At 34.3% G+C, this 19623-nt stretch overlaps 1 protein-coding gene across 2 annotated transcripts in view; it reads right to left on the bottom strand.

The window, feature by feature from the left end:
* LOC150108070 (WD repeat domain phosphoinositide-interacting protein 2-like) overlaps positions 1 to 19623 on the bottom strand; it is a 109900-nt gene that overhangs the window by 73417 nt on the left and 16860 nt on the right. For both annotated transcript variants that reach the window (XM_090390593.1, XM_090390594.1), the window contains exons 3-5: positions 16287 to 16456; positions 13418 to 13612; positions 1139 to 1231 (exon numbers count right to left, since the gene is read on the bottom strand). In XM_090390593.1, coding sequence (XP_090246719.1) covers positions 1139 to 1231; positions 13418 to 13612; positions 16287 to 16456 — 458 coding nt within the window. The remainder of the gene's footprint in view (positions 1 to 1138; positions 1232 to 13417; positions 13613 to 16286; positions 16457 to 19623) is intronic.

The following is a 19623-nucleotide window of genomic DNA, read 5'->3' as shown; positions in this document are numbered from 1 at the left end:
TTGTATTTATTGCTCAGAAATCAAACCTCCAAGGTCTTCTTATTTTCAATCTTTCACTTTCCAATAATAAGTATATATTTGAGTCTACAGTTCATCCCTAAAACTTCAAGTGATTCTTTAAAACTGCCTGAGATATTTTTCTTTTCAATAATAATCAACTTTTATCCTACTTAAAAATAAGTATACCACTTTCAAGGCATGGCTTAACTTCACCAATTGAAGCATTACTATATTTTTGTGCCAAGCCTCTTCCACCAATCTTGCCACAAGTTCATCATGACAGTAAAAAAAAAAAGTTCTGTATCTCAGAAGATTAATAAGAAAAAATAGTTTGAACTTCTCTACAACCAATTAACAATTCACTGTTAATTATCCAAAAACGTTTTCTATATTGACTAAGTCTTCAGAGAACCATGAAATGGAGTGGCTCATACATTCTTTCATGATAACAAAACATAGGAAAATATTTTCCTATCTTAAGTTAGCTATTAACAGTATGCTTTTTAGAATTTTCTATTGTTTAATTGCCGTTTCATTTTTGTACTGAAGATGCCTGTGACACATGGGTGAAAATTTTACAAATAAGCATCAAGATTTTCCATGAATTTTTTGCTCTTCTATTTTATTCTAAGCATTACACCTATAAAGGCATGTACCATAAATGAATTTGGCATTTATGGTATATGCTATAGGTACATTTATGGTATAGTCTTTTAAAAGCCATTTTTTCATATGCTGCATTTGTCTTCTGTTTGTATTACACTTTGATAACTGCCACATTAAAAGGCAAAAAAATTCATAAGATTAAAAGTAACTGTTTTTGCAATTACAATATATGGATAACTTCCTAAAAATTAATTCCAATATGCCAGCGACTGAGCCTAAAAGAGCAATCAGTTTAATAATAACATGATAAAATTATTGATGAACTACATCAAAAACCATTCTGTAGAAAACCAATGCATTATAAGTAAAACTGAAGAAAGAAAAAGAGGTTGATTGCTGTAATGATGAAGGGTGCATATGTGTGTGTGGGGGGGTAATATCTTTCTTCAGCAAGTGCAGCGATTAACATTAGTTGATATTTAAACTCAAGTTGTATGAAATAATATAAAGTTTGGGAAAAGGAAATGAATACCTTTTGTGATGCTGTAGCCAGTTTTGTGCTTTCAGAATTTATTGCCAAAGCTGCCAAAGGAGTAATGTGTGCCTGAATGGAAGTTTTGAAGCTCTAAAATAAATATATAAAAAAAAAACCATTAAAATCATTGGCAATTTTTAAGCAATAAATATACATTATTTTATAATTCAGGATTTAAAAAAGGGAGATACTTCGGATATCCGAAGCAATGCATCAAGATGAGCCTCAATAAATTATACAGTGGTGCCTCGGTTAACAACGGCCTCGGATAACGACGAGTGGCTGTAAGAAAAAAATCTCTTGGTTAATGACTATTATGTGAACCTCCATCTGATCTAAAAAACTGGAATTTTCCAATTGTCGAATAGAGAACAGCTACAAGGCATAGCTGTGAAGCTCAGATATGTTTGACCCATCATAGCCAGTTGTTTATGTTTTCCATTTATTGTTTCTTTTCTTGTATTGTTACTGTGCTTTATTTTAAAATTTGTGGCTATAAATGCATTTTATGATGAAAATTAGTATTTAAACATTTATGTGTTGGTTCATATAGACAATAAATCGGCATGTGCATGTCACTGTTCATTCGCCATCAAAAGGCAAAATCAAATCTCATCTGTATAATAATCGTTGTATCTATAAGCTGCTAATCAGTGTATGCTATGGTAAGTGCTGTATCTAATAGTCACCTTACAAGCAAAATGCACCAAGTCAAAAATTGCAGGTTTCGAATTTAACTGTTAACTTTTATTTCCAAAAGTTTTTTTTTTTTTTTGAACTTTTATTTTATTTTCAGGTGATGATATGTTCTTTGTATACCTTGTCTTAGTGTTGTACAATTTGTAACAATACCGTATTTTGCATATCTTTTTTTTTATAGAGTGAATTTTTTACCATGTGACAAAATGAGTCCCAAATAGAAATCTAGTGAGGAGAAAAAAAAAAAAAACAGAAAAATTCTCTATTGAACAGAAGAAAGAAATAATAGCAAAACATCATGAAGGTGTGAAAGTTATGCAGCTAGCTCGAATATACGAAACCAGTCATTCTACAATATCAATCATTTTGGCTAAGAAAGAAGAACTTATGGCAGCTAAGGGAACTTCAAGGTTGAATGTCAGAGGGCTTCTTTTTGAGCCAACGGAAAATCTATTACTAATTTGGATCAAAAAAAGAGAAATGGCAGGTGATACTACATCTCAAAATGCAATCTGTCAGAAAGCTAAACAGATTTATCAAGAGATTTGAAAGAGAAGACTTCGGGATCAAGTTCTGAGGTAGATGATGATTTCAAAAAGGTAGCAGAGGTTGGTTTGACAACTTTAAAAAATGAACAGGAATTCATAGTGTGGTCAGACATGGAGAGGCAGCTAGAGCTGACAAATCAGCAGCAGATAAATTTGTCAATAGCTTTACAAGAATTATAGAAGAAAGAGAATACCTACCTCAACAAGTCTTCAATTGTGAAGAGACTGGTTATTTTGGAAGAAAATAACCAACAGGACATTTATCACAAAAGAAGAAAAAAAACACTTCCTGGGCATAAACCAATGAATGATAGGTTAACATTGCTTTTAGCCGCAAATGCAAGTGGAGACTGCAAGGTAAAACCAATGTTAATCTACCACTCAGAGAATCTCCGAGCATTCAAAAAGTTCAATGTCTCTAAATCTAATCTCAGTGTTTTGTGGAAGTCTAACAGCAAAGCCTGGGTCGCAAGAATAGAATTTCATCATAATCATCATCAAATTCCAGACATTACCCTCAAGGGATGTACAGGATATGATAGTACAACATGAAAAATTTACATAATTACTAACTTCCTATCTACAATTTTCCTCAAATCAGTCTATTACTTGTCAAGTCTCCAATATTATCAGTATCAGATCTTATATTTCTATCGTCTAAGGCACATTGTACCGTATCGATCCACCTATATCTTGGTCTTCCTCTGGGTCGTTTTCCTGCCAGCCTGGCAGAGAACACTTGTTTTGCTAATCTTTCCTCGCCCATTCTATTTAAGCGACCATACCACCTGAGATTAGCTCTGCTCACGCATTCCTGGATACTGACAATGTCAAGTTCTTTCATAATATACTCAGATTTTTAATATGATATTGCCATTGATGCCATCTGTTAACGCCTCTAATCTTTCTCAGGACTCTCATATCTGCTGTCTCTAGTCTTTGGTCAAGTGTTTTACTTCTGACCCAGCTCTCAGATCCACAAGTTAAAACTGGTTTGAACACTGTCTTGTATACAGCTAATTTAGTGTTCCGACTAATTTCTCTCTTATTCCATATGAATTTATTCAACTGACTTCCTACACACCAGCTTTGTTGATTCTGTTGTTTATTTCCATATTTAATTTAACATCTACACTAAAAATCGTGCCTAAGTAGCTGAAATGTTTTAATTGTTCCACAGGTTCTCCGTTCACAACGGAGTTGACATTTCCATTGTCTTTGTCTTTTCATTGCTGACCTTCATACCATTTCTATTACAACAGTTATTCAATTTAGTCAGGGAATTTTGCAGACTTGTAGCGATTTATTTAGAAGTATAACATCATCCGCATAAAGCAAGGAACTGACATTAACATCTCCAATTTTGATATCAGGTTTAATACCACATTCCTTCATAATGTGATCCATATAGATAATGAATAACAGAGGGGATAATGTACATCCTTGTCTCACACCAGATTTAATAATAAACCACCTACCTGTACTTCCTTCAATTCTAACTGCTGACTTACAACTCAAATAAAGACTAAGTATTGCTTGATATAATGCACCATTATCAGCATATAACTGTAGCATACTAATATCTTCTCTCTCGGCACCTTGTCATATGCCTTTTCCAGATCGACAAAACTTAAATACAGATCTTTGTTATATTCCCATGATTTCTCAACTATTTGTCGTAAAGTGAAGATCTGATCCTGATAGCCTCTATTTAGCCTGAATCTAGCTTGTTATTCACCAAGCTTTTCTTCCACAATTCTTCTGAACGGTTTCTCAAGTATACTTGCATAAATCTTACCAGGAACACTCAGTAGGGAAATACCTCTAATTCTCACATTCAGTTTTATTTCCCTTTTTATATATGAGTACTATGGGAGCTCTACTGCAATCATCGAGAATTCATCCCTCTGTATAGGCTTTCTGAACTATGCAGTGCAGCCACTATAAGACTTTTATACCACCATACTTCAGCATTTCTGGTCGAATATCATCTACTCCTGCTACCTTTCCACGTTGAGCCTTTGATGGCTTTTTCTACTTCAAATATGGTTATGTATTCCTGTTTTTTTTTTTTTTTTGCGACTGTGCTCTCACTGCTTGTTTCATTTAGCTATTTTTCGAATTACTCCATATTTCGAGGATATCTTTTTCTCCCATTTTCATGTAATCTTTATCATCTCTAACTCCTTTTACAGCACTCTTTCCTCCAATTCTAAGCTTCAACAACTTCCAGAATATCTTACCACCTTCTTGATATTTATTTTCTATGTTCTTGCCAAAGTACTCTCATGACTTTTGTTCAGCTAGTTTTACAGTGTTTAGCTTTCTTACATTTGTCTCTGTATTCTCTAAGAGCACAAGCCGACTTATTTGCCAGGAACTTTTGATATTCTTTCTTCTTTTCCTTCACTGCCTTTTAACTTCCTGTGTCCACCATGGAGTTCTGATTTTTTTATACTTGCACACAACCTCACCACATGCCTCTCTGGCAGAATCAATCAATGTTTTCTTCAGAGTTTGCCACTGAATCTCTAAGGTTTGGCTCCTGTTCTCAAACTCTTTCATTTTTTCTTCAATAAACTTTGTGTATTTTAGTCTACCGTTCACACCTGAGAGCTGCTCAACTTTTATTCACTTTAAAACTTTCTTAAATGTTCTTATTTTCACATGAAATTCAATTTTATCCTACTCAAGACTAAATAATGATCACTCCCAATTTCAAATCCTCTGTACACTGGTGTCCTGCACCAGAGAGAAAACATCACTATCGTCAACGAGACTTTTCTTATTCCTTGCCTCTTCTCTCCATGTGAATTTGAGTACATTTTTATGTTGGAACATGGTGTTAGTAATAACCGGTCCATGTCCTGAGCAGAAATCCAACAGGTATTTGCCATTATTATTAGCTTTGCTCTTTTCTCCAAATTTTCCCAAAATACTTGTGTGTGACTATCATTTCCTACTCTGCTATTTAGATCCCCAACAAGGACCAACTTTTCCTTTTTCCTTGTGTCAGTTGCTTTCTCTAAAGAATCAAAAAATCCCTCCACTTCTACCTTAGTAGAACCTTCTGTGGGACATAGGCACAAATAAGTCTCATTGTCCAGCTCCCCATTCTCATATTTGCCCAATCACTTTATATGATACTGCCTGCCATTCAAGAAGATTAGCCTCGTATTTAATGTTGAATACTATGGCTACTCCTTTTTCTTGATTGTTATTGCCTGAAAATAACATTTTGTATTTATTGCTCAGAAAGATCTCACCAGTTTGTCTTTTTTTGTTTCAGTCACCCCTATTATGTCGATCTGGTACTTATCCAATTCCTCAGCTAGCTCCATTTTTTTGCCATTCAGGCTTATGCTGATAGTACTGATCTTTAACTCTGGTGATGTTGAGTTGGGGTGTGTTTTCAGATTTGTTCCAGTAGCTGACTTTTCGCTGTTCGCCTTGGTTCCCTGGCAAAAACAATGGGAGGCCTTGTTTAACCAAGCGATGCCCTAGCCGGCATGAAATTTTGTCATATTATACCATCATTTTATATTTTGGTTTAAGCCAATAAGAATACAATTTGGTCAGCTAAATCCCAAATTGCCAGCCCATCTTCATTCATCAGTATCCAGGTAGATACCAAACAGGGTGCACCACGAGAAGGCGAGGATCTGACATTAGGTCAGAAGCCCTGGTCGGTTCTCCGCATTCCTTTAAAGGCTATGTGGAGGTCTTCTCTCAGTTATACAGTTTTAACCCTTAAGCACCCCATGAAATATAGACATGAAAATATCTATGAAAAATATCCCTTCAACAAGAAACACCATGCAGCATATGCAAGAAAAACAAAGTCTTACTGTATTTTTTTTGTTTTAAGATAGTGTAACTGGGCAACTGGAATATAAATGACTGCATAGTGAAAAACACCTCACTCCCACAGACACTATGCTACATACATACAAGCGAAAACAGTTTTACTATAAGGCCAGCTCTACAACTGACTGAATATATTGTGCTAACACCTGTTTATAACACAGCAAAGTGAAGCAATGTTTAAAACTAGCTAAACAAGAAAGGAATTCTGAGTGGTGATCGAAAAGGCAGTGATATAAAAGAGAGGAAAGAAACATGTCTTTTGAATAAGTGGAAACACAATCTTACATCTGCTCTGAACCAACAGAAGTAAATTATTTTCTTTGTCCAAGCACCACCAAAACTTAGTTTAATAAACATTTAATGTATTTTAAAATGATAAATGGCAGCGACTCCTTGAGCAGTGATAATTGTCACAAATTGTGAACATCTGATGCGACTGTTTCAAATGCTCCCACAGAAGAGAAATGCAAAACTCTATAACTTAACTTTTATTCTCAGATTTCCAGTCAAGATCAGTTTTGCTTCTTGGGCTGACTCACATCCTTAAGCTTTTCCTGGCACATACACATTACATCTACTCTGAACACGTAGTCATAAACAACTGCTTATGAACACCCATACACAATGTCATTTAGGTGAAATATAATCCAATTACTCTGCAAAATTATTAAATGAGGTAAAACAGCAGAGTAGAACAGTGGTAGAAAATATCCAGAATACAGCCACGTATCAATACACCTTAAAATATGAAGAAGCAAATGGAGTACTGATATTTAATCTAAGTGTTGAATTTTATGTGCATCCCAGAAAATACAATTAATTAACCTAAGTACACAAGTATTAATATCATAGGTGGCCTAGAGATTAGATATTCTGAAGATCTTGTTCTTGAGACTAAGCACAAAACTTTTTTCAAGCTACTTCAAGCAGGATGATGGTCTCATACTGGGCAATGAAATATGGTGATAAAAAGTTTTGTAGTGGATATAATGCATAATGGAGAAAGTTTGGTCAAAGGTTGAATCCCAGGTGATTTGCATATAGCTATCATCATACTAATTTCTAAAAATTAGAATTTTCTTGCATAACATTACAGAAAAAGATTTATGCAAGCATACTTAAGACAAATTGCTAAAAGTAAAGGGAGGCACATTTAGACCAGTTAAGAAATCATGGGATTATAATGAAGACCTATTTAAAAAGCATTATTCAACTTAAAAAATACTGAAGGGGGCACACATCTGAATCCACTAAATCTGTATAGTATATAAAATAAAACATTGAATGTAAGGCAGGGTTGAACTATTTCCATTGTTATTTATAATTTACATGGCCCACATCTTTAAGTTATAGTAAATCTGATATTCTAATAGGAGATATTAAGCTTATTTTTTCTCCATGCAGATATTCAATACATCTCCAAGTTTTCAAGAATCTTTAGCTAAATTGAATAACTTCTATCACAAATCTAGTAGGAAAATCATAAAAAAGCCCAAAAGGAAATCTGGAAACCCTGCTCTGCAGACCAAACATACTTTTAAATAAGCAGGGCAATAGTCTAACAAAGGCAATGAAAATTGTCTATCACCTACACTTGCACGAATGTACATGCCTGAAGTGGGACTCAAATTCCATTAAATTACTTGTTTCCAAGTGGAGATGATATCTGAATGGCCAATGCCAGCAATTGCAGCTAGGTTAGAAATAAAATAGAAGACTGGAAGCCAGAATAAGAAAAGTTACGAGTGAACAGATGGTAGTAATGGTTACATTAAAAAGAAAGATAGCAAAGAATTTGAATACTATAGGTGGATACTAATATTAATATTCATTAAGAAAGTGTAGCAGATGTCCAGTATATGTATATATCTGTGGCATCACGTGCCACTGATAGTTGACACTGAGAGCTTAGCAAATGATTTGTTTAGTAACTGTTTATTTCACTTCATAATTCAATTTTCATTCATTATTATGAATGTAAATGATTTGTTTCTGTAAATCAAAACCATACCAGTACAGAAACACTAAGCATTCTGAAGTGATTTATAAATAGAATTATAAATAAACGAGGTGTAATTTAGAAGAAACAGCAAACATTTTAATAAATACCCCTTTGCAATTTTATAAATTGTCTGTTTGAAGATTATTTTCATTTCATGAAAGATTTTTGTGAAAAAAAGGAAAATAGCAACCATTTTCACATACCAATTTGGTTCACTACTGTCGCTTATGATTTCATTAATCATACTGATCTCTTCTTGGTTAGAGAATATAACTAGCTTCAATGAAGTGTTTCTTCCCTTCCCCCTAAATCAGAGATTAAGTTTTTTATTTATTCATGTGGGGTTCCCCTGTTCCTCAACTGTCCCCTTAGGACTGGTTGAACCCTCCTAGTCAGGGATTAAGTATGTATTTTATGACTGCAGATCCACGTGTTCACAGGCCGGTTTGTCTGTTCTGATGGACGAAAAACCAGTTTCCGGGTGAAAAAACTCTACCTCCATATGAGACCAGCGAACTCACCTTTAGTCAAAAGAGTCCAGATAAAGGTTCCTTACGTCATAGACGGGAATCAAACCCAGGTCTTTCTGATCAAAGAGTTTCATCTATACCGACTGAGCTATGGAGGGCTCTCAAAGATTAAGTACTGTTAACAGTTGACCAAATGAGTGATGCTTTGGCATACTGTGTGGGTATATTGTAGCTTGTCTTTTTTTGTGTATATGCATGTATACTTCAGATGATTATGTTAATATTAAAGTCAAAACATTAATAATATTAATCAAATAATTACCTAAATGTTATTATTCTTAACATGGTAGTTGTCACCATAACTTACCAATGAATGCTGTTCACTGCATAATGAAAGAAAGAAAGGATCTAGGTGGATTGTTGCAGTTAGGAATATTTTAAGATTGAAATATTAAGTCAAATTAGAGATGTAACAAATAATAGACTAGAAGAAAGTTACCGATTGAAACTGTTCATGATATTTTAAATGGTTTGTTTAAACTATCATATGCTTCTTAAGTGGTATACCAGAAAATGACAACTTTTCCATCTATGAAGCTGAACAAAATTAAAAATCAGGCTATAGTTTTTTTTGTATTGTCCCACTAATTTATGCATTTTTTTGTAATACAATGGTAGCAATTACTATAGCTAAATTCTGAATCTTTTATTACTGTTTTAGTTTAACTCCCCTCTTTTCACCCAATTTTGGATATAGAAAACATTTCATTATAATTTTTTTGCTTATAATCTGTTTCCCATACTCAAAAGGTGAGACAACACCATATAATACATCTGTTCAGCTAATATTAAACTCATCCATACAATTCTCTGCAAAGATATTGCTTCTCATTAAGACTAGAGATGGTCTAAAATAGTGTTTCAAGAATGTAGAATTCATCACTTCACTCTCTTATTGCTGATGCACACATAGTGCAAGCTTCTTTCAAAGAAAAGATTTATACTTCTTGAGCAGGTAAGCTGACCAAGTGATGAAAAATCTATTAAATAAGTGCAATGAGATCAAGATGATAGACTTTGGACAAAATGCATTATATATGCTGAAAACAAATTTTCATAATAATATTCTAGATATTTTAAATTAAATAAAAAATAAAAAATGATGGTACAACATGACAAAATTTCATGCCGGCTGGGGCGTCGCCCGGTTAAACAAGGCCACTGTTGTTTTCGCCAGGGAACCAGGGCGAACAGCGAAAAGTCAGCTACTGGAACAAATCTGAAAACAAACCCCAACTCAACATCACCAGAGTTAAAGATCGGTACTATCAACGTAAGAAGCCTGAATGGCAAAGAAATGGAGCTAGCTGAGGAATTAGATAAGTACCAGATCGACATAACAGGGGTGACTGAAACAAAAAAGACCAAAACTGGTGAGATCTTTCTGAGCAATAAATACAAAATGTTATATTCAGGCAATAACAATCAAGGAAAAGAAGGAGTGGCCATAGTATTCAACACAAAATACGAGGCTAATCTTCTTGAATGGCAGTCAGTCTCAAGTAGAGTAATGTGGGCAAATATGAGAATGGGGAACTGGACAATGAGACTTATTTGTGCCTATGGTCCCACAGAAGGTTCTACTAAGGTAGAAGTGGAGGAATTTTTTGAGGCTTTAGAAAAAGCAACTGACACAATGAAAAAGGAAAAGTTGGTCCTTGTTGGGGATCTAAATAGTAGAGTAGGAAATGATTGTGAGACACAAAAATATTTTGGGAAAATTTGGAGAAAAGAGCAAAGCTAATAATAATGGCAAATATCTGTTGGATTTCTGCTCAGGACATGGACTGGTTATTACTAACACCATGTTCCAACATAAAAATGTGCACAAATTCACATGGAGAGAAGAGGCTAGGAATAAGAAAAGTCTCATTGACTATGTTATTGTTGATAGTGATGTTTTCTCCCTGGTGCAGGACACCAGAGTGTATAGAGGATTTGAAATTGGAAGTGATCATTATTTAGTCTTGAGCAGGATAAAATTGAATTTCATATTGAAAAGAATAACATGTAAGAAAGTTTTAAAGCGAATAAAAGTTGAGCAGCTCTCAGATGTAAACTGTAGACTAAAATACAGAAATATTATTGAAAAGAAAATGAGAGTTTGAGAACAGGAATCAAACCTTGGAGATTCAGTGGCAAACTCTGAAGGAAACATTGATTGATTCTGCCAGAGAGGCATGTGGTGAGGTTGTGTGCAAAGATAAAAAAATCAAAACTCCCTGGTGGACACAGGAAGTTAAAGAGGCAGTGAAGGAAAAGAAGAAAGCATATCAAAAGTTCCTGACAAATAAGTCAGCTTTTACTCTTACAGAATACAGAGACAAATGTAAGAAAGCTAAACAGTGTGTAAAACTAGCTAAACAAAAGTCATGGGAGGACTTTGGCAAGAATATAGAAAATAAATATCAAGAAGGTGGCAAAATATTCTGGAGGTTGTTGAAGAAGCTTAGGAATGGAGGAAAGAGTGCTGTAAAAGGAGTTAGAGACGATAAAGGTGAAATGAAAACAGGAGAAAAAGATATCCTTGAAGTATGGAGTAATTACTTTGAAAAACTGCTAAATGAAAAGCAGTGATGACAGCACAGTGATAAAAAACACTGACCAGGCATGCAGTCAGGAATACATATCCATACTTGAAGTAGAAAAAGCCATCAAAGGCTTGAAATGTGGAAAGGCAGCAGGAGTAGATGATATTCGACCAGAAATGCTGAAGTATGGTGGTATAAGTCTTACAGTGGCTGCACTGCATAGTTCAGAAAGTCTGGACAGAGGGACGAATTCCGGATGATTGGAGTAGAGCTCTCATAGTACCCATATATAAAAAGGGAAATAAAACTGAATGTGAGAATTACAGAGGTATTTCCCTACTGAGTGTTCCTGGCAAGATCTATGCAAGTATACTTGAGAAACGGTTGAGAAGAATTGTGGAAGAAAAGCTTGGTGAAGAACAAGCTGGATTCAGGCCAAATAGAGGCTGTCAGGATCAGATCTTCACTTTACGACAAATAGTCGAGAAAGCATGGGAATATAACAAAGATCTGTATTTAAGTTTTGTCGATTTGGAAAAGGCATATGACAAGGTGCCAGGAGAGAAGCTATTCAATACGCTGCAGTTTTATGGTGTCAATGGGGCATTATATCAAGCAATACTTAGTCTTTATTTGAGTTGTGAGTCAGCAGTTAGAATTGAAGGAAGTACAGGAAGATGGTTTAATGTTAAATCTGGTGTGAGACAAGGATGTACATTATCCCCTCTGTTATTCATTATCTATATGGATCACATTATGAAGGAATGTGGTATTAAACCTGATATCAAAATTGGAGATGTTAATGTCAGCTCTTTGCTTTATGCGGATGATGTTATACTTCTAAATAAATCCGCTACAAGTCTGCAAGATTCTCTGACTAAATTGAATAGCTGTTGTAATAGATATGGTATGAAGATCAGCAATAAAAAGATAAAGACAATGAAAATAGGCAGAATCATTGAAAATGTCAACTGTGTTGTGAATGGAGAACCTGTGGAACAAGTAAAACATTTCAGCTACTTAGGCACGATTTTTACTGAAGATGGTAAATTAAATATGGAAATAGACAACAGAATCAGCAAAGCTGGTATCGTGGGAAGTCAATTGAATAAATTCATATGGAATAAGAAAGAAATTAGTCGGAACACTAAATTAGCTGTATACAAGACTGTGTTCAAACCAATTTTAACTTATGGATCTGAGAGCTGGGTCAGAAGTAAAACACTTGACCAAAGACTAGAGACCGCAGATATGAGAATCCTGAGAAAGATTAGAGGCGTGAACACATGGCATCAATGGCAATATCATATTAAAAATGAGGATATTAGGAAAGAACTTGACATTGTCAGCATCCAGGAATGCGTTAGCAGAGCTAATCTCAGATGGTATGGTCACTTAAATAGAATGGGAGAGGAAAGATTAGCAAAACAAGTGTTCTCTGCCAGGTTGGCAGGAAAACGACCCAGAGGAAGACCAAGATATAGGTGGATTGATACGGTACAAAGTGCCTTAGACGATAGAAATATAAGATCTGATAATGTTGGAGTCTTGACAAGTAACAGACTGATTTGGAGGAAAATTGTAGATAGGAAGTTAGTAATGATGTAATTTTTTCACATAGTACTGTCATATCCTGTACACCCCTTGAGGGTACATGGCAGGAATTTGATGATGATGATGATATTTTAAATTTGGCCTCATCATTGGTATTAAAGTTCAGGTTTCAGAAAATGCCCAGAGCTTCTTTTATGCCTAGAGGACATGAAGTCGATAATGAATAATTACACAATGTAAAATTATTCTACACATATTCTACAGAATAGAGAATCAGAATTAATGAAATACAGTAATCTTGTTTGCTTGCTAATCACATGGAAAATATGTTAATCACTAACTCAGCAATCACCACCTTCAATAAAGATGGACAGAAAGTAGGCACATAAAAAAATATATATATCTCAAAGCTAACCCCATTTGACAGCTGGATAACTGAGTAATCCTGTTTTATTCTAGCAAAGTAGAGACCACATAATGAAGAGATTATTGTAAGTGTTATCATTTAGAGGGCATAAAATAATTAAAAATATTAGCATACTTGCCATTTTAAGAGCATCAAAAAGAGTAGCCTCTCCAATGACATTACTTCCAGGAAAAGCAATGAAACAGCTTTCAGAATTTGTAGACAACGCACAAAGACCAGATGGATTTGGTGGGATGTCTCTTATAACATGAAGAAGCTGCATTCCCATAATGTCATGAACATATATGCTTTCTTCCAGGCATACAATGGCACGCTGTAATATAAAAATACATAATTATCTCCTCCAAAGTGATATACAAGAATTGGTCTCTTTTTAACGTAACTAAAAATTACATGAAAACTTAAGTTCATGTTGCTTTTGGCACTGTTCAGTAATAGGTAGGTCAAAAGCTTTGGGAGATAAAGCAAACATGAAAGAGCTTTAGCGCTGAGGCCGAATACATGGGAAACACTGTAGAGCCATCTTATTTTATTTTTTGGTTCAATGTGAATGTAGCATTTTTTCAAGCCACTTCAGACCTCTAATAAACAATATGGTGGTTTTGTGACATGATAAACACATACTAAAGACAAACATTCATACAAGAGTAGAATTTAAACCTGCATTCTAATGGTTGGAGAACTAATCTAATGCAATCCATTCAGCCATCCAGATTGATGATAAACAGCATGACGTCAGTTAAAAAAAGCATTAAATCAGCAACACTGATTCTTAATGTCCTGTCATTATTCTTTACTTTCAGACTTACACAAAAGGTATCATTTATAATCTTCAGAAACAAAAACACAATGCATAAACAGAACTCTATGCTAGAAAATAAAACACTCCAGTTGAATTGTTTTTTTTTTTTACTATACATATCAGTTTTGAAGTGTTATTTAAATTATTTATTGCAAAATCATAAGATTCAGGCACTGAAGGCATCTGTTTACTTAAACGATTCTCATATCTAGTCTCTAGTCTTTGATCAACTACTGCCTTTCACATCTACAGTTAAAATTGGTTTAAATCAGTTTTTGGCTAATTTCTCTTGCTCCATATAAATTTATTCAGTTGATTTCCAAGAACATCAGCCTTGTTTATTCTTTTGTATCCAAGATAAAATAGGAAAAGTCTCAGAAGTAGTGAAAAATATGGGAAGTATAGAAAAAGTGGAAAAACAAAAGCACCATTAGCATCACTGAGAAGTTTCCTCCTCCACAAATATAGCTGCCCTTACTTGAAGGGATGGTTTCCAGGTGACAGATGCAGAAGAGATTGTTCAACTAATGAGTACTCATTTTGCTAAGAGCTATCATTCTGGTGTATGCAACACAGAGTTCAATGCTGCTTCTACCCTGGATGAAGAAACTTTAATGGAGGTACTAAGCTGTTGCATAAACTGAATAAGAACTCAGCAATAGGGCTGATAGGATATCAGTATGGATGATAAAAATGTTCTGCTGGAAGACACTGGCTGTGTCTTTGATCTAGCTATATAATTTGTCTTAGCACAGGGAAGATTCCATAGGAGTGGAAAGAATGTATGGACTTAAAATTGAGACATAAGTAGATGACATAAAAATAAAATTAAATAACTGATGACATTTGTTAAATCATTTACTATTTGTGGAATTTTCAGCTAGGTTTCATAGCCATTATCAATACAGTTGAAAAGATAAACACAAAAAGAATAATACTTACATTGCAAGAATGTGACAATATATGTGCTATCAATTGAAGGAGGATAACTCCATCTACAACTAACAGAATTAAAAATTCTAAGTCATAAAATATCAGTACACGGAATTTTACATATTATTATTATTATGGAGGATGGGAAGAATGTGAAAGAATATCTAAGGAAGGTGAGAATGAATGCAGTCAAAGAGGGAAGAGCTAAATTTTTTCTCTCAAAGAGCAATATGCTATTGAAATACCTTGCCTTTAGAGGTGGGTGATATGTAGCCTCCCTCAATGGGTCACTGGTAGTAATAACATTTGATCCATCCAATTCTCATCCACTCAAGACAGGCTGAGTCCCCTAATTAGGGATTTTATGCAATTAATGTATCCGGCTTGCCATTCCTCTGTTGCATCCTATAGGAATAAGTATTTATGCCCATAGATCTGTGTGTTCACGGTCTGGTTTGCTTGTTTTGCCTCATCATTTGATTGAAAACACCTGATAAAGATTCCTCACATCATATACAGGATTCAAACAAAAGGGCTCGTCTATGCCAAATTTGTTAAGACTTACATTTGATGTGTCTTAACAAATTGATAAGTCTTAAGATAAGCTATTCATCAAGGAAGGTATTTTAAAGGGAGTGCAAAATAATATTCCCTTTAAAGATATTAAAAGAATTTAATATCTTGAAAGGGAATAAATATCTTGTGCTATCAATTACAATGTCTTATAACAAATGCTTTTCATATACATCTGGGCATCTGAAAAAGTAAAACTGTCCCAGAGTTACTTAATAAATAAAAATCACAGTAACTCTCTTCACACACAAAGATAAATGATTTGATATTCTCAGCATCAAAATAGAATATCCTTATTACTATCAAGTGGCTCTTGATAAAAATAGAAATATGTATTATATTTCTTATATAATGCCCAATATATTTTTATAAATGGCATGAGAGCATTGATGACTGGCTCTTTTCTCAGGATAATGAACAAAAGATATTACATCAGATGAGGCAAAGTTATTTGCCTTCACTTTGATTTTAGTGGTTAAATCAAGATAAACCTGGGTCAGCTACCAGGAAAGCAAGCATTGAACTACTCCTATAATATTATAGGACTGCCCAAATGTCAGTTAAGACTTGCTAATCTTAGAAGGGACATAACTGCTATTCTCTGAATATTATAATCCTTAGTTAAATATTATAATGAATATATTAATTATAATAAAAATAAAAAAGTGATTTTATTTACCTGTTGGCTAAGCTTTACTGCCAGAATGTTATTCCTGTAGCCATGTGTAAGCACTTCTAAGGAACGGGCTACATTATACAATTTTAATGTATAAGGAGAACGGACAGTAACAATAGCTACCAGGCTGCTATTAAAATAGCTGGCTGCAATGCATACTCCATGGCATATTTCTAGGGAAATGTTTGAAATAATTAGAAGAAAAAAAGTAGAAATTCAAGGACATACACATATTAGAAATTAATGACTTCAATAAATCATATGTAATTCAAATAGAGAAGTGATTATACAAGGCTGCAGACACATAATCTGAACAGTTTCAAAAATATTACAAAAATCAAATTAACAACCAGAAATAAGAAACTAGCAACACTGGAAAGAAAAACCTACAAAAAAGACTGGGTATAGCAGTGAGATTCCATAAATTTATTTATTTCTTCCTAGATGATCAGCAAATCTTTCATTCTGCAGACTAGCAGACGAAGGTAAGATTCCCCCCCACACACACCAAATTCCTGATATATGCCCTCAGGGAGGGGGGGGGAAGAATAATTATGATTGTATTACATGAAAAAGTTACATCATTACTAAATTCCAATGAACAATTTTCTTCCAAATTAATGTTATCTGTCAAGACTCCAACATTATCAGAAGGAACTTTTTACTGTATCAATCCATCTACATCTCAGTCTTTCTCTGGGTCTTTTTCCATGCAACCTGAAAAGAACACTTGTTTTGCTCATCTTTCTTCTCCCATTCTATTGAAGTGTTCATACCACCTGAGATTAGCATTACTAACACATTTCTGAATGCAAACAAATGGCAAGTTCTTTGCTAATGTCCTCATTTTTAATGAGGTACCGTCATTCATGCTACTGAGCCTCCGTAGCTCAGTAGGCATAGACGAAGCCCCTTGGTCGGAAAGACCCGAGTTCGATTCCCGTCCAAGCCGTGAAGAACCTTTATCTGGTCTCTTTCAAATGAAGGTGAGTTAGCCAGTCCCATACGTAGAAGGTTTTTCATCTGGAAACTCTTGATTTTTCGTCCCTCAGAACAGGTAAAATGACCCGTGAACACACACACACCCAGATTTACAGTCATAAATACACACTTAATCCCTCATTTAGGAGGGCTCAATCAGTCCTACAGGATGGATGAGTAATGGGGGGGGGGGGGAACCCCATACAAATAAATAAATAAATTCATTCCACTGTTCACTAATCTTTCTTAGAACTCATAAGATGTCTCCAGTCCTTGATGAAATTCAAATCCAGCTCTTAGATCCATAAGTTAAAATTGGTTTGAAAACACTGTCTTGTCTACAGCTAATTTAGTGTTTTGACTAATTTCTTTCTTATTCCATATAAATTTATTCAGCTAACTTCCTACCATACCATTTACTAATTCTGTTGTCTATTTCCATATTAAATATGGAAATAGACAACATTCAGGATACAGTTGATGTTTTTCAATGTTTCTGCCCATTTTCATTGTGTCTTTTTACTGTTAATTTTCATGCCAAATTTAGTTATTCAATTAACCACGCTACCGGCCAAGACGTCTATAGACGTTCAAGTTATCATGGATGCGAAGTGCATATTAAAATTTTAATACCATTGACATTACATTGAAATACATGATGGATACGAAGCGTATGCATATTTGATCCATAATGGCCGGTAAGGTGGTTAAGTGAGGGAATCTTGCAGACTTGTACTGGATTTATTCAGAAGTATAACATCATCTGCATAAAGTAAAGAGCTAAGTTTAACATGCCAATTTTGATATCATAATTAATACCACTTTCCTTCATAATGTGATCCTTATAAATAACGAATAACTGCAGAGATAATTTGCATCTTAACATCAAACCATTTTCCTGTGCCTCCTTTAATAACTGCTGACTTATAACTTAAATAAAGACTATGAATTGCTCAATATAATGTTCCATTTACAATATATAACTGCAGCATTTTGATAGGCATCAAATGTTTTTCTTTTTATCATTACTGTTGCTATCCCATTCTTGTCAATAAAATTTTGGACATGCTTCATCTACATGAAGATGTCATGTCACAGCAAAAATTCATAACATAGCGCTGAGTTGTGCATGATCTGGAACAGTATGTTTTATACTAATGCAGTACATTTTCTCAGCATCTTCCATGAAACAGTGATTTCTGAGAAATCACTTCCTTTGTATATGCAACTCCTGAACTGTTTTCTGCTCTGCTACCTAGCTAGTCTGAACTTTTCAAATATTTATTTCATTGAAAAGGAGGAATAAGAATATAATATCTAAAACAAAATTACCAATAAATAAAATAACTTTTATCCCTATTAAGTAGTCATTTTCTGCCCAATGCTGGATGAAGGCTTCTCAAGTCCTCTATTCGGTCCTATCTCGTGCTTTTCTATGCCACTGAGTTCCATCTCTTTAATCTCATCTTTCAATTATTTCTATACCTCTTTCAATCTCTGAGCTAACATTCAGATATCAGCTTTGTCCATTTTTGTGTGGTACTTCCTACAATAAAACCTGTACATTGCCATTTGGATCTTTTAATGGCTGTCACAATGTTTCTCACATACTGGTCTGAGCTCTGACCCAATTATTCTACTTTCTATCTTGTCTCTAGAGCAGGGTTTTTATGGACTATGTAAAAACATAAATAAAAATACAAAAAATATTAAATTAATAAAAAATATTAAAAAAAATCTTTATCCAAATGTAAGTGTTTGCTTACATTTGGATAAAGGATGAAACCAAGAATGACATCTTTAATTTATAGTATAACCAAGTGACAAAATTTTAACATTTCTCTAATCCAGAGTATTAGTAATAACGTGCAACACCTTTTGGCTACTTGTATATGGAAATATGATTTCTGCATTACTTCAACATTGGTATCACTTCTGGGTCTAGATCCCACTGATGAGATCTCAATAAAGGTTAAAACTGGTCTGGTAGTGGCCCTTCCCATAATGCATAGCATTATACATATCTGCAAGGATATGTGCATTGTATTATGGGATAGTAATGCAATTAATATGAAGCCATATTATATACAAGCAGCCCAGTTGTGAAGTGACTTCATGTGCAAACTTTGCTTACACTTGGATAAAGGATGAAACAAAGAATACAATTTCTTGGCGTCTTGAATATATCAATCCCTAACCTACTCACACAGTACTAATGTAACGCAGATTTACAACTTTTTGAGAGTGGCAATCACATTTAAAATAAAAAAAAATACAACAGTCAAACAGAACTTCACTAGCTTACCAAAAACTTAAACACTGAAATGATCTGTGTTCAATTACTTATCCTGATCACTGA

The sequence above is a fragment of the Typopeltis vanoorti genome, chromosome 3, assembly GCF_054136105.1.
Source record: "Typopeltis vanoorti isolate ZY-2024b chromosome 3, IOZ_Tvanoo_1.0, whole genome shotgun sequence".
In the NCBI taxonomy this organism is placed as follows: domain Eukaryota; kingdom Metazoa; phylum Arthropoda; class Arachnida; order Uropygi; family Thelyphonidae; genus Typopeltis; species Typopeltis vanoorti.
This window is presented reverse-complemented; position numbering and strand designations above follow the sequence as displayed.